Below are 21,473 nucleotides of genomic sequence, written 5' to 3' on the forward strand. Positions count from 1 at the left end.
GCTTAGTCGGAATATTGTATAACAAACACAGAGATTACTTTTTGGGGCACTTAGGCGCCGTATTTATTGGATAACGTAGAGCAGAAAAAAAATAAAGCATCCACATCGGGCCATGGCATCCAGCTTTATAACCCAGGAATGACAAGCGAACAGACTAAGGAGAAGAGCGTCACTTCCGTTTCTGTCGCTGCAGTGACTTCCCTAATAGGCGTCGACGAGTGGAAGGGTTATGTTATCATGCTGTTGAATATGCAATCGAAAATATCACAAACCTGTCCTCATTGATGGACAAGAAGAAGCATACAAGTAACGACGTGTTATCCAAAAACAATGGTGGCGAGGGATTAATTGTGTACATCAATACAACATGCCACTGTCAGACATTCTGGACAGTCTGAAGGACAACCCCTACTTCGGGGCTGGCTTTGGTCTGGTGGGGGTCGGAACCGCCTTGGCGTTGGCGAGGAAAGGAGCTCAGGTGGGGATGGTGTTTTTCCGCAGGCACTACATGATCACCCTGGAGGTGCCCAGCAAGGACAAGAGCTACCACTGGCTCCTGAGTTGGATCACCAAACACGCCACTCGAACCCAGCACTTGAGCGTGGAGACGTCCTACATGGCGCACGAGAGCGGACGCGTGCAAACCCAGTTCGATTTCCATCCCAGTCCGGGGAACCACATCATCTGGTCAGCACCAAATACACATTCTTGGGCTCCAAATTGTTATCCAAAAACATCCACTTCAACTTGCTAATGCGATATAGAAGAATAAAGGCGTCTTGTTCTTAGTGAAAGTTACAACATTAAAACAATGTGTTGTATTTTTGAAACTCACTTGTTAAAATATGACTTTGTTCTGTTGTTGAACTTAAACGTTAAGACTATCTTGGAAAACTACATCTTCATTCTTGTTTGAATATGACTTTCCATTCTGATAGAATACGTCTTTGTTCTTGTAAAGACTGCATTTTTCTTTCATTGAAACAATATGACTTTAATCTCAAAACATTACAAATTGTATTGTGCAGGTATGGCCACAAGTGGATCAGGGTGGAGAGGACCAGAGAGAAACAGATGATTGACATGCACACAGGCACGCCGTGGGAGTCCGTCACATTCACAGCATTGGGTCGAGACCGAAAGGTCTTCTTCAATATTTTACAAGAAGGTAAACACCGGAGTCGTACCGTCACATGGCGTCTGCACGCTGTTCAACGAGGCTCCTCCCATCACCTTCTCAGCCAGGGAGCTGGCGTTGAAGCAGGAAGAAGGACGCACAGTGATGTACACGGCCATGGGCGCCGAGTGGCGGCCCTTTGGGTTTCCGCGGCGACGCAGACCCCTCAGCTCCGTGGTGCTTGAGGCGGGCGTGGCCGAAAGGATCGTGGACGACGTGAAGGAGTTTATTGGGAACCCCAAGTGGTACACAGATCGTGGTAAGTGATCGACGGTTCAGTGTCAAATTAGAATAAATGTGGCCCCCCCCCACACCAGTTTTACTCTTTTGACCACAGGGATCCCATACAGGAGAGGATATCTGTTGTATGGACCTCCAGGATGCGGGAAAAGCAGCTTCATGTTAGTTTTCTACAGATTTTTTTTTTCTGGCTGACATTGTCTTTTTTTGTAACACACCAATTTGCGTTTCAGCACGGCTCTGGCCGGCGAGCTGGGCTACAGCATCTGTTTGATGAGTCTGAGCGACCGCTCGCTCTCGGATGATCGTCTCAACCACCTGTTGAGCGTTGCACCGCAGCAAAGTATCATTCTGTTGGAGGATGTGGACGCTGCTTTTGTTAGCCGAGAGCTGCTTCCAACAGAGAGTAAGCCCCTTTCACCCAAAACGTACTCAGTCACTCTCCATGATGTCTGCTTTTCATGTCAGTTACACTATGAGCAAAAACTCATCCATTTTTTGCAAGCATGTGAATATGTGGGTCGCGAAGACGACGCCTTAAAATTCACTCAATAGCGATCCTTGGAAAATTAGAATGGATGAGCCCCCGACATCAGTTACATACATCCACACAAAATAACCGTGAGCAAAAGTATCATGGTATGACCGTATTAAATTTACAGTTTGAAATTTAAAAAAAATATTTGGTTAAATAAAAACTGTATTTTTTCCATTGAACACAATATATTTTATTTTTAACAAAATGTACTAAATATATTTTGTACATTAAGAAACATGTACCATGTTTTGTTGAAAGAGAGAAAGATGAACATTCTTCTTTTGTTTTAATTCTCTTTAGTAAGTCACAGTATCCCTTCACTCTTGAGCTAATTTCAGAACAGATTCGTAGGATGCTCGTGTTGTCCTTGGGGCTAACCAGTACCTGCTGGCACCATTTTAATGTTATGAACAAAATGTTATGATGTTGCATATTAATCAACATAGTAGAAATGTATCGGCGTTTGCTCTCGTCTTCGTACCGCCTCCCCTCCTCCGGCCTGTGTGCAACTGCTCACCTCTCCCCTCCCTGCTTGTCATCTAGGCTAGGCTTTGAATTGCTGTAAAGTTTGTAATGAATTAATTTTTTTATGCACGTGTGTTTATCAACTTCTTATGCTTAGACTTTTAAATATCCATGTTTTTCCCCTAACAGATCCTTTAGCCTACCAGGGAATGGGAAGGCTGACTTTCAGTGGCTTGCTGAACTCTCTGGACGGAGTGGCTTCATCCGAGGCCAGAATTGTATTCATGACCACCAACTACATTGACAGGTATTCATTGGGAAAAAAAACACTTACTGTACAATTGTAAATATATTTCCACACTTGATGAATCTTTTTGTGCGCGCACAGGTTAGATTCAGCGCTGATCCGTCCCGGCCGCGTGGATCTCAAGCAGTACATCGGCCATTGCACCCATTGGCAGCTCAGCCAGATGTTTCGACGCTTCTATCCGGATCAGGCCACCTCGGAGGGCGAACGTTTTGCCACGTGCGCGCTGGCGGCCCGCACTGAGATCAGCGCCGCTCAGGTGCAAGGACACTTTCTGCTGCACAAAATGGACCCTGCAGGATCAATAGAAAACGTCACTCAAATAAAGGAGTAACAGGGCTGGATAATTTTGGTTTAAATGACTGTAACTGGAGGAAGGAAAAGGAGAAACGGATTTTCAGGCTTTACATTGGCTATTGACCAACAAGCACGGCCGCTTGATCATGAAACAGAGCGATATTGGTCCCGTAATAACATTTTGTGCAGAAGTTTTGAAGCACTTTGTGTTTCCAAGTGTTTTTTTTATTAATGCCAATCATGATGGAATTGTTCAATCTCAACTGTTCAGAAATATTTTCAATCGCAGTTTTCCAGTTGTCTACCGTCAACTACAGACCTGGAAGTATTTTTAAATTCAGCCCTATGATTTATTTGGGCAATCTACTTGAGCGGGATACACACAAACTGATAAGAGGCCTAATTTTAGCACTCCACCCCCGCCCCCTGCAACTACGTCTGATCCAAGAAGGAAAAGACCACATTCCTGAGTGATTATCCTGTTGTGTGTGGAGCATTAATGGCCAACTCTAATAAAAAATCATTTTCAAAATCCTTGCAATAATATGGTCTGTTATTATAGGAACTATTAATGCTTAACTTGGGACCAGTTAGGCAACCACTGCGGTATGACTGGTAGGAGACTCGTTTGGCTTCAAGGGTGACTGCTGCCTGTCTCGAAGGTAAATGCTATCCTTGTGCATTCGATAAGATGCCCAAGATGTCACTTGTGCCGAACTGATGATCTGAGAGGAGTTGAGACGTCAGAGTGAACAGTACATCTGTCTGTCTTATACTGCCCCCAGGAGGCCAAGGCAGGCACACTAGAAAGTACAACAAGCGACATTCAGTGTGACAAAAATGGTTTTATACTTTTTAATTCTATTGTCATTACGGTATGTTTTTATAAAGGAGTGATACATTTTTGAAACATTTTTATTTAAAAGAAGACTACAGCAGATTTTTGCCATTTACATTCATTTGGTTGGGAAAAGATGATTTGAGATATGAGTGTGTTTGAGATATCAGTGCTCTTTTTGAAACGCCCAAAGCCCTGTCTAAAACAAAAGAATTGGCATGAAGGCAGTACAGTGTGTTGAAAATTGGAATGATGCATCTCGACTGAGAGGCAAGCGTTGGAGATGAGCTAAATTTAGCCTGGGTTGTTAGTCCAAGGATGGAGAGTCTTCACCACATTTGTATGTTTTTTCTCTGCAGAGTGACTGATTAAAATGCACAATCAAATCACCTGCCATTCATTTACTTTTAAGGGTAATTTGTAAGATTAGTTTAACGTATTTTTGTTGTTGTCAGCAATACAGAAAAATGGATAGGTAAACCATTTTTATTTGTTTCCGGCCAGACCCTCTACTCAATCCATTACATCTGGGCTCGCCTATGCCTAGAAGAGTTAAACTTTGTGTGCAAATGGCCCCTCCCTTTGAGCTCTTGGCTGTTATAGATACTCCTGAGCATGAAGCTATTTTCTACCCGTCATGGCCGCTGTGCGCCTGTTGCCGAGAAGCCCAGTCGCCATGGCTGGAATTGTCTGCAGAGGGTCGAGGAGTACATCCTCCAACCCGGGCGCTCTGGAGAAGCCTCGGACGGTGAAGGATCTCCCGCGCGTCGGCGTTTTGGAGCTGCTCTACCGGATGGTCTTTCAGGGCTTCTACAGCCGGGCGCATGAGCTTCAGGTACAATACGCTCATTGTGTTGCATGCTGCCTCGAAATCACATCCAATTTCCAATCCAATATTTCCTCTGTCTGCTCTTTTTGCTGATTTGTGATGTTTAGAAGAAAAATGGACAGCAATTTTTGACCCATTTTTGGCCATGGGTCCTTGAGACCTTTTTGCACTTTCTTTTATGTTAGATACCCTGACCCAGTTTTGTTTGGATTGATTGAAACTGATGTTGTGGGTTATTTTCCCCCCCAAACTTTATTACAAAGTACATGCTGTGGAATTTTCCCAAAATATCAGTTTCAAACCATTTTGCACCATGGGTCCTTGAGACGTTTTCAAGCATCATGTTCAGACACGTCCACCCAATGTCATATAAATTGGTAAACACACAATCTGGAATTTGCCCAAAATGTCTGCTTCAAATAAAAAATGTCAGCCTTCCTTTTCATTTTCAGGCGTGGGCACTTGAGAGGGTTTTTTGGTGCATCGTTTTATGAAAGACATATCCACCCAATTGAATGTCAGTTGGTGAAACTAGTGGCCAGGTCCTTTGTATTTATTTATTTTTTCTAACTTCCAGGGAGCACAGCTTATGCAAGTTGTTCAAAATGGCTGTTTAAATTAGGCCGTGGATCCTTGAGACCTTTTTGTCTATGCTGATATGATAGACTTGTCCACAAAGTTTTTATCAATTGGTGAAACTGGTCTGAGTATTAGGGGTACATAAGGTCATATTTTGTTAGAATTCTGAAGGCATTTTTGGAAGGAAAAAAAATCTCCCAGAAAGCTTGAGAACTTCTTGTTTGGTTAGACAGAAGTTGAACGGCCATACACTTGTCTGTCCCTTTGCCTCATGATGCCCCGAGTTTGGTCTTCCCCCCTTGTTTTCACTCATCAGTTGTACGAAAAGCAGCTCTACGGGCCCATATACAGAGACGGCTTGAAGACCGTGTCCCTGAACAGCCCCAAGCTGCTGGAGGAAGTCTTGCGAAGCGACGAAAAGTTCCCTTGCAGAGGAGACATGTCCTTTTGGAAGGATTATCGTGACATGAAAGGATTCGGCTACGGACCATTCACAGTGTAAGCGCACACGGCAAGACACTGCAATGCGATCCCGTTCCCATCTGTGCCCACAACAGCTTGTAAAATGGGCAAAGTCCTGTCAAGTGAGAGCGTACTGTTAATCCAGGGACAAAAGTAGTGCCAAAAGGAAAAAAACAACACAATGACAACCAAGGAACAGATAAGGCCTGGTCAATAATTGACGGTTGCCTCCATATGCCCTGCGATTGTCTGCCAACCAGTCCGGAGTTTTCTCACCAGTGGAGTTCCGAGCTTGATCGGGCCCATTTGCTGCGATACGGCAGCAGTTCAGCACTTCTTGCGTGTGGCCACGGTATTAGTCACGAGGCCTGCAAAGGATATGAACAAAATGATGGTACAGTAGAATGTCCAAATACAAGTCATTGTTCAATATTACTACCACGGCACATATAGACAAACAACTATTCACACCTATGGACAATTCCTTCAGTGAAGCTAACATGTTTTTGGAATGTTTTTTCCCCCCGTGATCTAACAGGAGGGTTGATGTCGTTTTGTTTGTGTTCTAAGAGAAGGGGAGAGCTGGTACAAGCTGAGGGTGGCCTTGAACAAGCGCATGATGCACCCCAAAGATTCGGCCCGATATTGCGGCGTTCTAAACGCCGTGGTTGCCGACTTCATGGTCCGGCTTTGCTATGTGCGCCGCTGCAGCCCCACCGGAGATTTGGTGATGAATTTGGCCAATGAGTTCTATCGGTTTTCACTCGAAGGTAAGTACAGTTCTCGCCAAGGTTTTGTCTTTCAAACCTGTACCAGGACTCCCGCCTATTCCCACTTTGGCTATTCATTTTTTTCTGTGGATCCTATCCTGAAAAACTCCCCCAAAATCTTTCTGTAACACCTTATCATGCCACAAGATAGCATCAAAGCCCGTCAAACAGTTGTGAGCGAGCGCTAGATGGCAGCAGTGAACTTCATAACCAGCAGCAGCACTTCAAGTCAAATCCCATTTGACGTTTGCTGTCAAATTACACATTGTGTATTTAACAAAAAACACATTACTTCGCCTGAAGTCCACTCGCTTAATGCTAACACATAATGCGAAATATCATAAAGTGGCTAACTAAACTAGCATCAACATAGTGGTAGTCAAATTATAAAGACCTTTTTTCAGTGAATAGCTGAGGATGCATTCCACAGAACAAAATGACAAACACATTTTTTTCGAGAGGCAACTGAGAAAATGTGGTTGGTAAAATGAAGGCTGAGAAAACACTGACTTATTCCACGTTAGGTATTGCCACGATATTGTTTGAGACCAGACTGGGCGCCCTGGAAAAGGACATTCCGGCAGGTACGCAGCAGTTTATCGACTCCATCGCCAAGATGTTTTCCAACAGCCTGGCCGTGGTGGTGTTGCCCAAGTGGAGCCGGAATTTGCTTCCCTATTGGGGACGCTACATCGACGGATGGGAGGGCATCTTCAGCTTTGGTAAGGTGTGAAGCATGGCCTTCAACTGCGTCATCATAACTTGACATGGATGACCGTGTTGTGCCTGAGGAAAATTGAGAAAATGGTGTGTCTTTAGATAGAGACAGCATGCTTGTTTTCATGCTAGTTGCACCATGCACCAAAAACTGCTGGTGTATCCTGGTGAGAAAGTCTCAGGGATCCATGCTCAAAATTGAACAGGAAGTCAGCCATTTTGGTTTGAATCACCCATTTTGGCTGTGTTCCCTCAGTTGTATCCCCTGGAAACTTAAAATATTAGCCCCTGAAAGCAGCTTCACTGGTCAACATGAAATTCAGAGAACGTGTTTACCAAAACAGGAGACTCGCAAAAGTCATAAGAGCCCATGCTTGAAACTGAACAGGGCATCCACCATTTTGGTTTGAAGCTACCATTTAAGACAAATTCCCACGTTAACGACCCTTGCAAAGTTAAAAAGAAAAATTGATCCTCGACACCAGTTTCATTGATCAACACAAAACTGGCTATGTCTGTCATAACAAGATACACGCAAAAGTCTTTCGAACCCATGCCTGAAATTACACAAGAAGTTGTCCATTTTGGTTACTTTGAAGCTGCAATTTTGAGCAAATTCCAGGCATGACATCAAAGTTTGTTGACCATTTTGAGGATTCACCATGAGAAAAAAAAAAGCTTCATCGCTTCTGCTTATAAAACCAAACTTGTACATCTGTGCCTTTACCTTAGCCAAACCATTGATTGACAAGAAGCTGGAGGACCTTCAGCAGCGCATTGACCGCAACCAGAATGTGGAGGGAGAGTACCTGACGTACTTGCTGTCAAACGCCGAGATGGACACCAAAGACGTCTATGGCAGCATAGCCGAGCTCCTCTTAGCCGGAGTGGACACGGTAATTAAAAATTCTAACAGTGAGTCACAAAGTGTGGTAACACTGGTGTATGCTGGCTCCCTCTAGTGGTGCGTAATGTATCACTGAATTAAATATTCAAACTGTGCATGAGGTTTAAACTTGCAGTACTTCACTTACTTTACTTCACTTTTTAAACTTTTTTTTTTTTTTGGCGGTGTAGACCTCCAACACTCTGACGTGGACTTTGCACCTGCTGTCCCAGTACCCACAAATCCAGGAGAAGCTTCATAAAGAAGTGTCGGAGTTGAAAACAGCCGATGGGACCCTGTCTGCTGGCGACTTTGCCCACTTGCCGTATTTAAGAGCTGTCATCAAGGAAGCGCTGAGGTACAGACGGGTCCTTGGATTTTTTTGGTCTTATTTTTCACCCTTGGACAGCTCTCTGGTTTTTATGTTGGTTACGCCATGGCCGAACGCTCACCAATCTTTAGAAGTGTGTGTATCCTGGGGAAAATGTATTTTATGGGTCCCGGGGCTCGTACTTTGGTGATCTCCAGCTAAGGAGTTCATGCAAATTAGTTCCTGTTGTAAGCACGTGTTCTAAACAGATGCGCTGCAAAATGTTTTGTAATTTTTTTAAAAAGTTTTTTTCTACGCCATTTTGTTTTAATTGTTGATTTTTCCTTCCAGGATGTATCCAGTGGTTCCTTTTAATGCAAGGGTCATGAGTGAAAAGAGTATCGATCTTGGTGGATATCACTTTTCCAAAAATGTAGGTCTTATTCACACCCCCTCTCATGCAGGGGTTGTCAAGCTTTTTAGGTCCAGGGACCCTTCTCTACTAATTTGGTCATTTTTTTCCCCAGACAGTTTTCACTTTTTGCCACTATGCCATCAGTCACGACGAGGAAACCTTCCCGGAGCCGTTCACCTTTAAGCCAGAGCGCTGGCTCCGTGACGGCCGAGCGAGGCCTAACGCTTTTGGCTCCATCCCGTTCGGCTTTGGCGTGAGAGGCTGCGTCGGGCGCAGGATTGCAGAGCTCGAGATGTATCTGGTCGTATTTCAAGTAAGTGAGTAAGTAATAAGATGAGCATAAGCAATGTTTCTTCATTTTTTTTCTCTCTTGCACTTTTACATGATTCAACTAACATGCCTCGAGTCAACGCGACCTCAGAGCATTTTTGCTCCTCCTGAAATGTTGAGAGGAATTCTGCTTCCGATGATTCTGAATTACTTCTTTAATAGGTTAAAGGTATTGATCAATATTGAGTACAACTTAATTTTGTGCTTTGTTTGTCTTTCAGATAATCAGGACGTTTAAGATCAAACCAGACCCCAACGTCGGCAATGTAAAATGCCTCAACCGCACCGTTCTCGTTCCAGACAGACTGATCAGTCTCCATTTTGTGGACAGAGGATATGAAAAGCCAACCTAGAAATTGGCTTGTCTGATGAAAATCAAATAAAGTTGTAGGGGAAGTGGACCGAGCCTGCCATGAAGACTGAAAAACTGCCAGCAATTGATCCCCCCCCAAAAAAAGTTGCCTCAAATTAGACAAGACTTTGGCACCATCTTGTGGCATCACAGGGAGCATTAGAGTTTTTCATCCATTAATGCAGGTTAGGTTCCCAAAAGAAATCTGCCAACAGGTGAATTTACAAATAGGAACACTTGCAAATGTAAAGATACCACGTACTTCCTTGATACTCACTTTGGTGCCATCTTTAGGCATTACAGAAAGATTACAAAAAATGCAAATCAGTGAGCTTTTCAGCGAACAGCTGAGGATTTCACAGGGGAAGAAAATAGCATACAGTGAATTGAGGGGTTCACTCTGTTGGGAGGAAGTACATGTATGTCCACCATCCTACACCTACATTTACCACATTGAAAATCTGTGGACTGTCAATGTGAGCTTGACATCCTCAAAATAACTGGACACACACTTGCGTGGGTTTGTGTGTGTGCGTGTGTGTGTGTACACGACAGCACCCCCCCCCCATTTTTACAAATAAAGCTGAGTCAAGTGTGTGTGTTTGTGCTCTCCTTTCCAGCTTCTGTGGTCACAAGAGTTTGATGAGCAGCGGAGCCCAGAATGTGGGCAAAGAGAAACAGAGCTTTCCGTGAAGACAAATAAGCATTTAAACCAGTGGTAGAAGCACGTGCTGTACATTTGAAATTCTTGAAACCCCAATCCAAAAACCAAAGCTTTGTTTAAAACTCAGACAGTAACTTGTAATGGTAATGGCCTGGCACTTGTATAGCGCTTTTCTACCATTAGTACTCAAGTGCTTCACACTGTACACAGTATCTTGCTCAAGGATACTTCGACATTGGTCACAATGGCCGGTGATCGAACCCACAATTTACGGGTTGGGAAACGACCACTCAAGCACTGAGCAATGCCGCCCTAACCAGCTTGAAACTCCAACTCATGTCTGAAAATCGTAATTTGGAACTTTCAGAATAAAAACGTACATTACAGTGGTTTTTCAATTCGTTATTAATTTATGTGTGTATTGTTTTATGTTTTTAAATTCGTTATTAGTTTTATGTGTGTATTGTTTTATGTGTCTTTTTATGTCGCTGTGAAGTTTATTAAAACGTTTGTTGAAAAGTGTCAGGAAATTTGACGTTTAGCACCCATAGCAACCACTAGCAATGGCTTCGCGAAGACGAATACAACTTCGACATTTTCCGCCATTCTAGCCTCAGAGACCACCACGCGTGAGTCAAACTAAATTAACTTGTATTTGTGTTCCACCTGTGTTCATTTATTTGCAAATTTGAATTTGGCTACGAGAACACCCCCCCTCCAATATGGCTTCATGTAACATACCGCCGTGATTCATTTGGACTCAACGCGTACTCTACCCCCCCTCCTTTTTTCCCTGCTTTTGAAACGTGTCTTTTTAACATTGTGTTTTTACGAACGTCACCGCATATTCTGTGTCTTTTACATAGTGTGCCATTTCAAATATGTCTACATTTTAGTAGTTTGTTGACTTTCGCTGGTTTGATTTAACTGGCTACCATAGTAACGCGTTTGTTTTCACAGGCAGATAAATGCATCTTCCACTTCAAACAAACAGATTCGTCAGTCATGTACGCTTATTAAGACGTTTGTTCGTGGCTAACTAAACTCCTAGGTTGTCTTTTAAAACATTTTTATTTTTTATTCAACGTGGATGTGGTCGGTGGGCATGTTTTCTTCACACTGGTAAGCATTTGACCGGCGTTTTTATTTTTCTGGCTACCATAGTAACAGGCTTTTATTCACCGGCTAAGAAAATACATCTTTCTCTTCGGACAAACTGATTCGTCTCATGTAGGTCTACTCACTATACAGTGTTTCCCAACACCCTTAAGGCACAAACTTGTCTTAGAAAAATCATATCCCCAAACATAAATGTAATAAAAAAAAAGGTGTAAGTAAGTACTAATTACTGAAATAATGATGATGTGTGCCTGCAGTGGCAGAGCATTTAATTCTTCTGACTGTCACTCTACATCACGGTCATAGATAGATTAGATGAACAAAGACACATTGCTTGCTTGCTAGACGTTCACGTTAATTTTTGCTGCGGCTATCATAATGTTAAAGCCCCTGTAAAGTGAAAATAAATGTCCCGTAAATTTGACACTAAGGAGAAGAGTGTTAAAAACATCGTAACATTTGAATGAAAAAAAATGTTGAGAGTGTAAAATGAGGTTTCAAAATGGGGGAAACCCAAGCCATTGTGTCACTGCGTGTCACGGGTGCCTGCAGAATGTGCTGGTCTGCTGGTTTCATGTTCTTTGTGACCATGCATGTCTTCCTTGACATTTGTGCCATGTTTTTGTGGTTCAATAATGAACTTTGACTTTCTAAAGGTCCACCAAAAGGAGATGTGGATGGAATCGAGACCTTCATTTTCACCTTGGCTGAACCTCAAGCAGGACTCCAGGGCAACAGATGGCGAAAGTTAGTTCAATGTTTACAAGATTGCTGTTCGATGCGATTGTGATTGATTGTCTTTTTTTTTGGTAGTGTGTGTCGACACCGTGGGTGGAGAGGCAGACGCTGTGACAGGTCTCGGAAAATGTCCAAATCTCACGCACAAGCCCTCAAACCAGGACCGCATGCTCCCGATTAAGAAACGGCGGAGCCTACGCAAAAGTCTTGTGAAATACATATGGTATGTTGTTTTCGTGTTTTGTTTTGGTTTAAATTGCTTGATTCATTGAACATAATTTCTGTCAAGAGTTGCAGTGAAACCCTGCCAATTTGTGGGTTGCTACAACTGACCGGATAGGGATCGGGACGCTCAACCTCTCCGCCCAAAATGTTCTCAAAATTGAAAAAAAGATCTGTGAATTCATGAATTTGCCAGTGCTGAACAGCGAATATGCGCCTGTTAACTGTACACTATTCACAGATGTACTTAAAAAAAAATTTCCCGCTGTGGAACCCATCCTCAGCTATTTTCTGAACAAAACACGGTAACCCGTTTGCGTTTGTTGTCCTCATTCTAAAATGCCTTCGGATGCCATGAAGACGGAGCCAAACCTCTGTCTAATAGGAAGGTAGTACTTTGGTGTCAAGAAAATATGTTGACGTGAACTATCTCGACTGAGAGAGTAACCTCTTTTGAGTGTTGGGGAGGAGCTAACTTTAGCCTGGGTTGTTAGTGGATGATATGGAGAGTCTTTGCCACATGTTGGCAATTGTAAACGTATTAGTGGGGCACCATTTACTCATTTTTTTGTATGTGGTATTTATTGTGATTTTGAAGAAAGGACGTGTTTTTTTTACCAAACTCGAAAATTCTTGTTTCGTAGCCAGCAGCAGCCGGGAGAGGATGATGACCCTTCGAAAAGTGATTTTGAAAAGGTGACGCAGACATACGCACAACGTACAGTCAGTCCTTTTAGGCTGGATTTACACTGCGGGTCTGAATATTTTGATGGCCTTAAAATCGCATTGACAATTGAGCTTTAGAGCTTCCATTTTGGGTATACTGTCGTCCCTCACCATATCATGTATACAGCAATAAATAAATAAATTCACCCCAATTATGTTGTGTAAACCCAGCCAAGCAGCGCATAAGTGCACAGAATTAACATACTTAATCGATAATAAACTAATATTGTCCTTTTGTAATGTTGTGTTTCAGAAATATTACCATTACATTCAAAACGGCATCAACCTGGAGAATCTCACTCCTCTGCAAGACTCTTGGGTGAAGAACATCATGGGGAAGGTCCCCGGTCACTTGAAGACCCAGAACGCAACGCTAAACGTGCTGCTCGAAGAAGTCAGGGAGGACTACTTGCTCAGCATCAAGACTGCAATACGTAATGCTCAGGGGCTACTTTTTTCTAACTTTCCTTCGGGCACTACTGTGGGAAAGCTATATTTTTATGAGAATAACAAATGAACGATACACAATGTATGTTGTCAACTTAAGGGGTCTTTTGTCACATTTGCGGGATGGAGGACCCAAATGCAGTGAGGCAGGAGAAGCAGGGGGTACTGACGAAAATATTTATTAACAAAAACCAGCACAAATAAATCTTGAAAATTGCAAAACTCAAAGTAGCCAAGAAACACTAAGAATCAAAACACAACACTGGGAGAAACAAAACAACCTGACAGCGACAATGATCAGACAAGGACAGAACAAAAACTAGAAACTTAAATACAAGCATACTGACAAGACAACGAGAAACACCTGGACGAGACGCACAAGGTAGGAGGGAGCTGATTGGCTAACACAAGGGGGTGGAATGCAGACAGGTGGACACAATCATTGACGAGACAGACAAATGCTAAAAATACAAAAAAAAAACAAAACCATAACATCTTTTCCATAATAAAAGTGTAACATCATGAGGATATTATTGAAATTCACTCGTTAAAATAGAAATGTCTTCCCCTGTTAGACTGTTGAATCTTATAATATTATGACTTATGACGATCTTGGGGAAAAACAACTACAACTCTGTTCTTGTAGGAAAACAATTTTGTATGGCAAAAAAAATTTGTGGATTAGATTACCAGAAAAAAATACAAGTCAATCTCATAACATGATGTTTTATTTTTTTTAATTCTGAACTCATTGTTGCAGCATTAAAACATAGCAATTCCTACGCTATTAGGGTTACACATATTTGATTGGTTGAATTGCAAAACGTTCTCTGCCGGGAAGGGTCTCTGGACCCAAAAGGTTCGAGAGTCCCTACTCGGTACTTAGGTGCATGTAATGTAATCCATATTTCCTTATTGCAGTGAAATACACATTCAGTGATCAGGTGGAAGCAGACGAAGACTCTGTGAAAGATCTTCCTCTTCACAGACTTGAGTACATTCATCTCATCATCCATTTTGAGCTTGCAATTGATTGAAAGGAACCCGACCGAATCTGTTCGTTGTTCATCTCAGGTTGGTGCGGGTGCCCAAAGCATGGAAGGACTCCTTTGTGTTTTCGCGCAAGCGCATGAACAACTGGCTGCACTCTTTCAACCCCACCATGCAGCAGGTTCTCTACCTATGGAACACAACTTACAGGTTTGCATTCTCTGAATATGCCACCGCTCATGACTTGAGGTCGAAACCGGCATCATGAAACCGAGTCTCCCCGCAGAGATTTGCGTTTGATCGATACAGCAGAACTGCGGAGCAGAGCCGAGTCGATGGAGTTGTCGGCGTTCCAGCAAAATGCCAACGGTCAGATTGGTAACGTTCGAGGGACGCTTCTTAACAAGTGAGCCGGACAATCACAACTGGAGAATGCAATTTGTGTCAAAATTGCATGTGAATGCTGAAGGAATGCCGCCAAATCGGGAAGCTCAATTCACCAACTTCTTCCAACGGAGTCTTGAAATGAGGGTCCCCTGTCCAAACTTCCCGCCGTGCACATTTTTCGACCTATTTCAACCGTTCCAACTGCAAGTCTGACATGATATACTTGATCATTTCAACAATAAAAAGAAGCATAACTCGGATTCAATCCATTTTCATTCTTTTGAATGGGAACCATTGCTTTGATTCACGAATGTTACAAACAGTTTGCGAAGTGCATGAACTGAGGTTCTAATTGCACTTTTACGCACATTAGATTTTCACATTCGAACGATTTGGAACCATCTCACCCTCTAAAATGTCCACATTTTCTCAGTAAAAATTCATAAATTAAGAAACAACCAATTTTCAATAACTTTTCAGATCATACAGGACACCTTCAGTCTGACTTTTCAGCCTCGCATAGTTCCTCCATTTCGCTAAATTCCCTAGATTTACGAGATTTGACGTATTTAGCACCTGCTTCCAGATTTCCCGCTCCCAACATTTCTCTCAGAATTTCACATTTTCCTTCCTCAATTCCCAGACCTCTGTCTTTTCAAATTTGTTTTTCCAAGTCTCTCCTTCAGCATTTCTTCCATTTGAATTCATTGTCAGCGCTTCGACATTCATACACAATTTCGGCAGAAATTGGACTTTCTTTTCTGTCCGTGTAGTATGCAAGAGATATAATGTTGGCCAAGTGCAGATGAACGTAGTCCTAGCTTGTTATTTGCTGACGTAGATGGCTTCCCGAAGTGCACAACATTTACTACCACGGGAGTCGGCGTAAACTGGTGCCCGCTCAAAGCCAGGTGGACAAGCTGCAGTCTTTCTTTAACTGCGCCGCTACACTAATGGCCATCCAGCTGCAGAACCTGGTCTTAGACTCCATGAGTGACTACACCAGGCTCATTTGTCCCAATCCTGTAAGGACAAAAACGATCTTGTCTACACTACACTTCGCGACACACTCTCGCCGTGTTTTTTGATGGACTGTATTCTTCTCTCAGGACTCAGAGCAGACCTTTGGCCACTCGGGGTTTGTGCTGTTTCTGATCCTGGACGATCGGGAGATTACATTGGAGCCAGACCTCAAATCCTTTGAAGACATTCTGCTGAATATCTACGAGTTCATGCTCAGGTCCGTCACCCTGTTGCCACGCGTGGAAACCAAACTTTACGCAGAATGGGTACCGGTAAGTGAGTGTGTTGCAAAAGATGAGTTTTTCTGTCTTTAATTTTTCAGTGTCAATTGTCTTCAATTGAAATCATTCTCACGGGGCATACAACTGTAAAAATGTGAATGACAGCTACAGTCAGCGAAGAATGGGCCCTTATACTCCTTTTTTTATGGCAAATCTTCAGAAGGATCATCATGCCATGTTTCTTTCCAATTAGATCGCGTAGGTCAAAAAGCTTTGCATTTTAGTGTCACCCATCACTCGAGGGTTTCATTTATTGTACTGGACAACAATTTTCTTTCAGAGCACCAAAAATAGTTTAATGCTTCCCCGGAAATTAGGGCTGCTAAGTCTGAAAATTATATCACTTAGATACTGATATTTTTGACAATTCATTGATTGATAATTAATATACCTTGATAGTTTACGAAATGTACTTTGATTGTTACTAAAAGCAGTGCTTGTGCCTCTGTTGTTTACTGCTAATATTTCCTAGTTTTCAGATTTTTTTTCTCTCGATTTTTTTTATTTGCATATCGACGGCTCTCTGTGATAATGATTGCTGTCTTTCTTGAGATCGCATCAAAAACCGAAAGAATACCGTGTTGGACATGCCACAAAGACAAAGCATACAGACTCGTCAACGTTGTAGCAAAATGAGAATACCAATGTCATAAGTTAGGTAGTTGATAAGTTAGTAGTAAAACACACGGGCAAGTCTCAAGGAGCCGAGCCTAAAATAGAACAGGAAGTCGGCCATCTTGGTTTGAAGTGGACATTTCAAACTGCTCGAACTCAATTTCATGGCCTCCTTTTGTCCTCTTCCGCCAGTCGAGTAGCTCCGGGGAGAACCTCAAACCAGTGATCCTACCCGAGATCATCGAGGTCCAGGCGGAGGAGGTCCGCAGGGTGATCCACGCCGAGTACGTGAAGCCCACGGCGTACATCCGCGAGTACGACAAATACACCACCTTGGTGAACAAGGAGGCCGAGGAGTCCATGGAGCGTTTCCTGGGCGAGGACCACACCTTCCAGGAGCTCATGATGGAGGTGATCAACTACCAGCAGCTCATCGACCAGATCCAGTACACCTCACGCAAGGTACGCTCACAAATGCCAGTGAGTGAGGGAGGCATTTGTGAATCAAGTCATACTAAAAAGGACTCACACTCTGGCTGACTTCCTGGTGCTGTTGTGCTGCTTCAGGTGGTCAATCTTGGCATGTTCGAGGTCCAGTCCCACAAGCTCATTCAGGCCTTGGTGAAGCGGGCGAGGGACCTCCAGCAAAAACTGGTTTCGCGGATGCTCCAGGGCCATCAGGACATCAACACGGCGTCAGTTGGTTTGGCCAAATTCAATTCCGGGAATTTGGCTGACGGGTGGTGGTTCTGCCGCCGGGTGGTTAGCGCACCCGCCTCACAAACAACCAGGGAGGTTCTGGGATCAGAATTCGGCCCGGGAATATTGGTTGACGGCCATGATGGCCTGGAAACACACCGGCCATTCGGAAAATTTCACATCTTTTCCCCAAACTCCAGATGGCCACCAAGCCCCCGCAAACAACCCTTCTTAAATCAGGGGTTCAAATTTGGGCTGTGTGGACGGGATTTCTGCCGATACTCTGGCTTTCTCCTTAATTTCCTAAACATGCATGTTAGCTTCATTGAAATATAACTAAATTGTCCATTTTTGAGAGTGAATGTTTTTTGCCCATATGTGCCCTGCAATGAACTGAGTGTGTGTTAATGTGAGTATGAATGTTTTTTTGGAATTGTAGTCTGCATTTGCCCGTCGACCATTCCAGGGTGTACCCCGCCTTTGGCCTAAAGTCATGTAGTGCTAGCAAAAATGGATGGCTGGATCACTTGTTTCATATAAAAAAAAAAAGACAACTTCGTTAAAAACAAAAGTGCAGTTTTCCTTATACCGAGTATGTTTTTCTCATTCCAAAGGCTTTGCAATGAATTTGAAAAGATTACGGAGAGGGCGCTGAGTACGCCGCCTGACACGCATTCACTGATGGAGTTGAAGGTAGCAACACTACACCGTATCCTCCAAGCCAGACATAGGATACAGTAAATGAATGCTCATAAATTGTTACTAGATTATAATTGTTCCTCAACGTGCCTGAAAACTTGTCGATGTTTGCCAGCATGTGTATCCTGGGGAAAATGTATGTATTTTAGGGTCTGGAACATGACCCCGTAATACGGAATTGGCCCAACTTGTATCCTTGACAGTCTGGCCACACTCAATTGAAAAGATTTTAGCCTCGGCTATCTTAGGCAGGTGGAACATGGCATCAAAGTTTGATATACACGTGTGTGTGTGTTTGAATATGGACAAATGTTTTTCGCCACCTCGCCAGGCCTTTGTGAATAAAGTGAAGACCACCGACCTGCCACAGCTGGAGCAAAGGTTGGCCAACTCCAACACGCAGCTGTGCTCGCTGATCGACTTTGTGTCACTGTCGCCGGCCGACATGGAGCTGAACAGAAAGACCATCCAGTGGCTCAGACGTCTGCCCAACATCTTCGAGGAGCACGAACAGATCGTCTCGGAAAAGACCTCGCAATATCAAAACAGCCTCAAGGTTGAGCCTCACTTTTGCTTACGGAAATCTTGGACCCCAAAAAATGATCGCCTAGAAAAAAGTTTGGCAAGCTTTTGGTTTTATAACTTAAAATAAACCAAATCAGAAATGATTTCATGAGATAGGAATAGGATGAATTAGCCAACGCGTTTTGCCCTCGCGTCTGTGTCGTAAAGTTTTTTTGTTTGTTTTTGCAACTGTGTTTGATGATTGCAGTTGTGCCGCGAACTCTTTGAGGAAGAACTGGAGACGTACAGTGTCCAAGTGGAGGAGTTTATGTCCTTTGGCGAGCTGGAAGATCTCAGCAAGTACCTCAAAAAGGCCCAGGCTCTCAATTCCAAACTGGAGGCTGCCATAGAACGGGTAATTTCAGAAGGTTGACTCTTGTGACGATTGAACAGAGAGCTGAGACATTTCACATTGCAAGTCCGTCACACTTTGTCTGCATGCAAGGCCTTGAAAATAGAATTCAAATGCATTACTATTGCTCCGTTTACTGATGCGGTCTTGCGACATTAACTGAAGAGGGCAGCGTTGGCTCTCGAATGAGCTCACCGGCCTGCTTGTGCTCCACGTGTCGTCCTGCAATGTTTCCCAGCCTTCATTGCATAAAGGCAAGCATTTACTCTAGAAAAATGCCATGGCACACCACCAAACAAAAATGTCTCCAGAAGAATATACATACACAGAATTTATGATGATCTTGTCTCACTTTCTTCACAAGTGGACTTGCTCCGTGTGAAATCTGGGCCTGTGTTGTTGGACACAAAGCTATTATTACAGCAATGTCCCAGAAATCCTGGCGGTTAGGGAAAGGGCTGTCATTCTCAAAGTCTGTGCCTTTTTTTTTTCCACACTATGTAAGCGCGGTTTTAATACTGTGCATAATGTTACAGTATAATATCATAACATGAAATATATAGTTCAGGGCAAATTTCTTTCAATTGGGATAAACACTTAGGCCTACTATGCTACAGTTTTTTTTTTTTAATGTTGGTCACGCTCGTGGTACCAGAAGTTTGAGAACCATCGAAAAAGGCTGTCGCGAAAAAACACAAGTCATTGACTCCCCCCGCTAAAAATGTTTGCAACTCTCTACATTGATAGTTAAACTGTAAAAATAGCACAAACTGTGATCCCAATTCTGTTTTAATAACATCTTCCAATAGTCATCAATCCGTTTTCGATCCTTACCACGGTCGCAGGTGTGCTGGAGCCTATTGTGGTTGAAAAACAAAAAAGCACTCTCTCTGTTAACAACACAGGCTAACCTTAGCGCCACCACGGCAGACCGAGCTGGCCTCTCAGTTGAGATGTACAACTTGACCATACGCCTTTGGTACCAATTAATTGACTACTTTTCTATTTAGGCAGTGCTTTGGTGGCATCTTTTGGGAAAGAGCACAAAAACATGCCATTAGGTGAATTTTGTGAATAGTATACGGCGAAAATGCGGGGCATGAATTTACCGTATGCTGTTGTACGAATGGCAACAGGTGGATGCACGCAATTGTATCTTTGGCCATCTCGTGCACAAACGTTTACTGACATAGATAGTTGGACAAAGATCCATTATGTTATGTGTAAAAAGATTCAAAACGTTTGGACCAATCATTTTGTTGTTGTTGACCCTCCCATTTCATTGTTTGGAATTTTTCTGGCATACTGTTGTACGCTGTCATATACTCTCTCCGTTTTTTGGTATTTTGTAAACAGGTCAACGAATTCAACCTGGAAGAGGAAGCGTTCGACTGGCCCTCCTCGCAGTACCCGCTGCGCAAAAAGACTCAGGACAAGCTGACGCCTTTCCTGCGCCTGTACGAAACCTCCAACGACTTCCTGACCCATTACGAGCAGTGGCTCTACGGGCCGCTGTCTGGCGTCAACCCGGACAAGGTCCCGTCCGTCTCTCAAAATGGCACCAAAACAGGCCCTTTGTGAAATTCTGTCATTTTGTCTGCCGTTCAGATAGAAGGAGATGTCAGCAACTACTGGCGTTCGTTGTATAAGCTGGAGAAAGGCTTTGGGGACGTGCCCAACGCGCTGGGCTTGGCCACCGTCATGAAGGACAAGGTGGCGCTCTTCAAAAAGCACGTGCCCATGATGCAGGTCAGCCGACAACCAGACTTTCAATACTTTTCAGAAATGTTCATTGTAGCTTGTTTGGATTTAGTTTTGAGTTTTGTTTTTTTAAATTCTGTTAGTTTTAATTCGTTTTCACGGCAGGTTTGTATTAGTTTTCGTTTTTTCAAAAATCCTTCGATGTAGTTTAGTTTTTATTTTGTCATTTTTTTTCCCGTGTATTTCTTGTGTGCTAGGTGAAAAAAAACAAAACTGTCTTTTATGTTCAGGTCCTCTGCAATCCAGGCCTGCGTCCGCGCCACTGGGAAACGCTGAGCGAAATCTCGGGCAAACCCCTGAGCACGACCGACGAAGAGTCCGCCAACATGTCCCACTTCCTGTCCCTGAAAATGGAGGAGTTCCTGCCCCAGTTTGAAGGCGTCAGCGAGTCGGCCAGCAAGGAGTACTCCCTGGAGAAGGCCCTGGAGAAGATGACCAGCGAGTGGGCCGACATCACCTTCAAGCTGCTGCCCTATCGCGAGACGGGAACCAGCATCCTGTCGTCGGTGGACGAGGTGCAGATGCTGCTGGACGACCACATCGTCAAGACGCAGACCATGAAGGGCTCGCCCTTCATCAAGCCCTTCGAGGTGGAGATACGGTAAGACCGCCTCGACGCCATACAAACGCTGACCAGGCACAGGGCGTATACACCACAACTCTTGGAATGGGAG

At 43.6% G+C, this 21,473-nt stretch overlaps 3 protein-coding genes across 7 annotated transcripts in view; all 3 read left to right on the forward strand.

The window, feature by feature from the left end:
• Positions 1–6: 6 nt before the first annotated feature.
• bcs1l (BCS1 ubiquinol-cytochrome c reductase complex chaperone) lies at positions 7–3,526 on the forward strand. Its single transcript, XM_086050819.1, has 7 exons — positions 7–687; positions 1,029–1,168; positions 1,242–1,436; positions 1,515–1,578; positions 1,651–1,823; positions 2,610–2,727; positions 2,809–3,526. The coding sequence occupies exons 1-7, from the start codon at positions 368–370 to the stop codon at positions 3,059–3,061; spliced, it is 1,263 nt and encodes a 420-aa protein (XP_085906945.1). The 5' UTR covers positions 7–367; the 3' UTR covers positions 3,062–3,526.
• A 408-nt stretch (positions 3,527–3,934) lies between these two features.
• cyp27a1.1 (cytochrome P450, family 27, subfamily A, polypeptide 1.1) lies at positions 3,935–10,109 on the forward strand. Of its 3 annotated transcripts, none has more exons than XR_015089466.1 (9): positions 3,935–4,697; positions 5,587–5,768; positions 6,303–6,502; positions 7,027–7,224; positions 7,952–8,115; positions 8,297–8,463; positions 8,767–8,848; positions 8,947–9,143; positions 9,382–10,109. XR_015089466.1 is itself a non-coding variant. In XM_086050818.1 (9 exons), the coding sequence occupies exons 1-9, from the start codon at positions 4,500–4,502 to the stop codon at positions 9,383–9,385; spliced, it is 1,404 nt and encodes a 467-aa protein (XP_085906944.1). In that variant the 5' UTR covers positions 3,935–4,499; the 3' UTR covers positions 9,386–10,109. The 3 variants fall into 3 exon arrangements, 2 of the variants coding, with proteins under 2 accessions (XP_085906944.1, XP_085906943.1); XM_086050818.1 differs by having other exon boundaries at positions 8,943–9,151; XM_086050817.1 differs by having other exon boundaries at positions 8,943–9,143.
• Positions 10,110–10,711: 602 nt separating this feature from the next.
• The window catches only part of dnah7 (dynein, axonemal, heavy chain 7), a 54,939-nt gene continuing 44,177 nt past the window's right edge, over positions 10,712–21,473 (forward strand). For 2 of the 3 annotated variants that reach the window (XM_086051609.1, XM_086051611.1), the window contains exons 1-18: positions 11,109–11,298; positions 11,952–12,042; positions 12,109–12,256; positions 12,900–12,951; positions 13,235–13,415; positions 14,350–14,422; positions 14,503–14,628; positions 14,705–14,824; positions 15,647–15,830; positions 15,915–16,100; positions 16,917–17,186; positions 17,292–17,419; positions 18,038–18,116; positions 18,454–18,678; positions 18,895–19,041; positions 20,395–20,574; positions 20,647–20,787; positions 21,030–21,400. In XM_086051609.1, coding sequence (XP_085907735.1) covers positions 11,967–12,042; positions 12,109–12,256; positions 12,900–12,951; positions 13,235–13,415; positions 14,350–14,422; positions 14,503–14,628; positions 14,705–14,824; positions 15,647–15,830; positions 15,915–16,100; positions 16,917–17,186; positions 17,292–17,419; positions 18,038–18,116; positions 18,454–18,678; positions 18,895–19,041; positions 20,395–20,574; positions 20,647–20,787; positions 21,030–21,400 — 2,687 coding nt within the window. In that variant the 5' untranslated portion in view covers positions 11,109–11,298; positions 11,952–11,966. Of the gene's footprint in view, positions 10,806–11,108; positions 11,299–11,951; positions 12,043–12,108; positions 12,257–12,899; positions 12,952–13,234; positions 13,416–14,349; positions 14,423–14,502; positions 14,629–14,704; positions 14,825–15,646; positions 15,831–15,914; positions 16,101–16,916; positions 17,187–17,291; positions 17,420–18,037; positions 18,117–18,453; positions 18,679–18,894; positions 19,042–20,394; positions 20,575–20,646; positions 20,788–21,029; positions 21,401–21,473 lie in introns of those variants that run through there. The other variant, XM_086051610.1, reaches the window with a different exon arrangement.

This window comes from Filicampus tigris, chromosome 14 (assembly GCF_054856515.1).
Source record: "Filicampus tigris isolate MCC_2025a chromosome 14, RoL_Ftig_1.0, whole genome shotgun sequence".
In the NCBI taxonomy this organism is placed as follows: Eukaryota; Metazoa; Chordata; class Actinopteri; order Syngnathiformes; family Syngnathidae; genus Filicampus; species Filicampus tigris.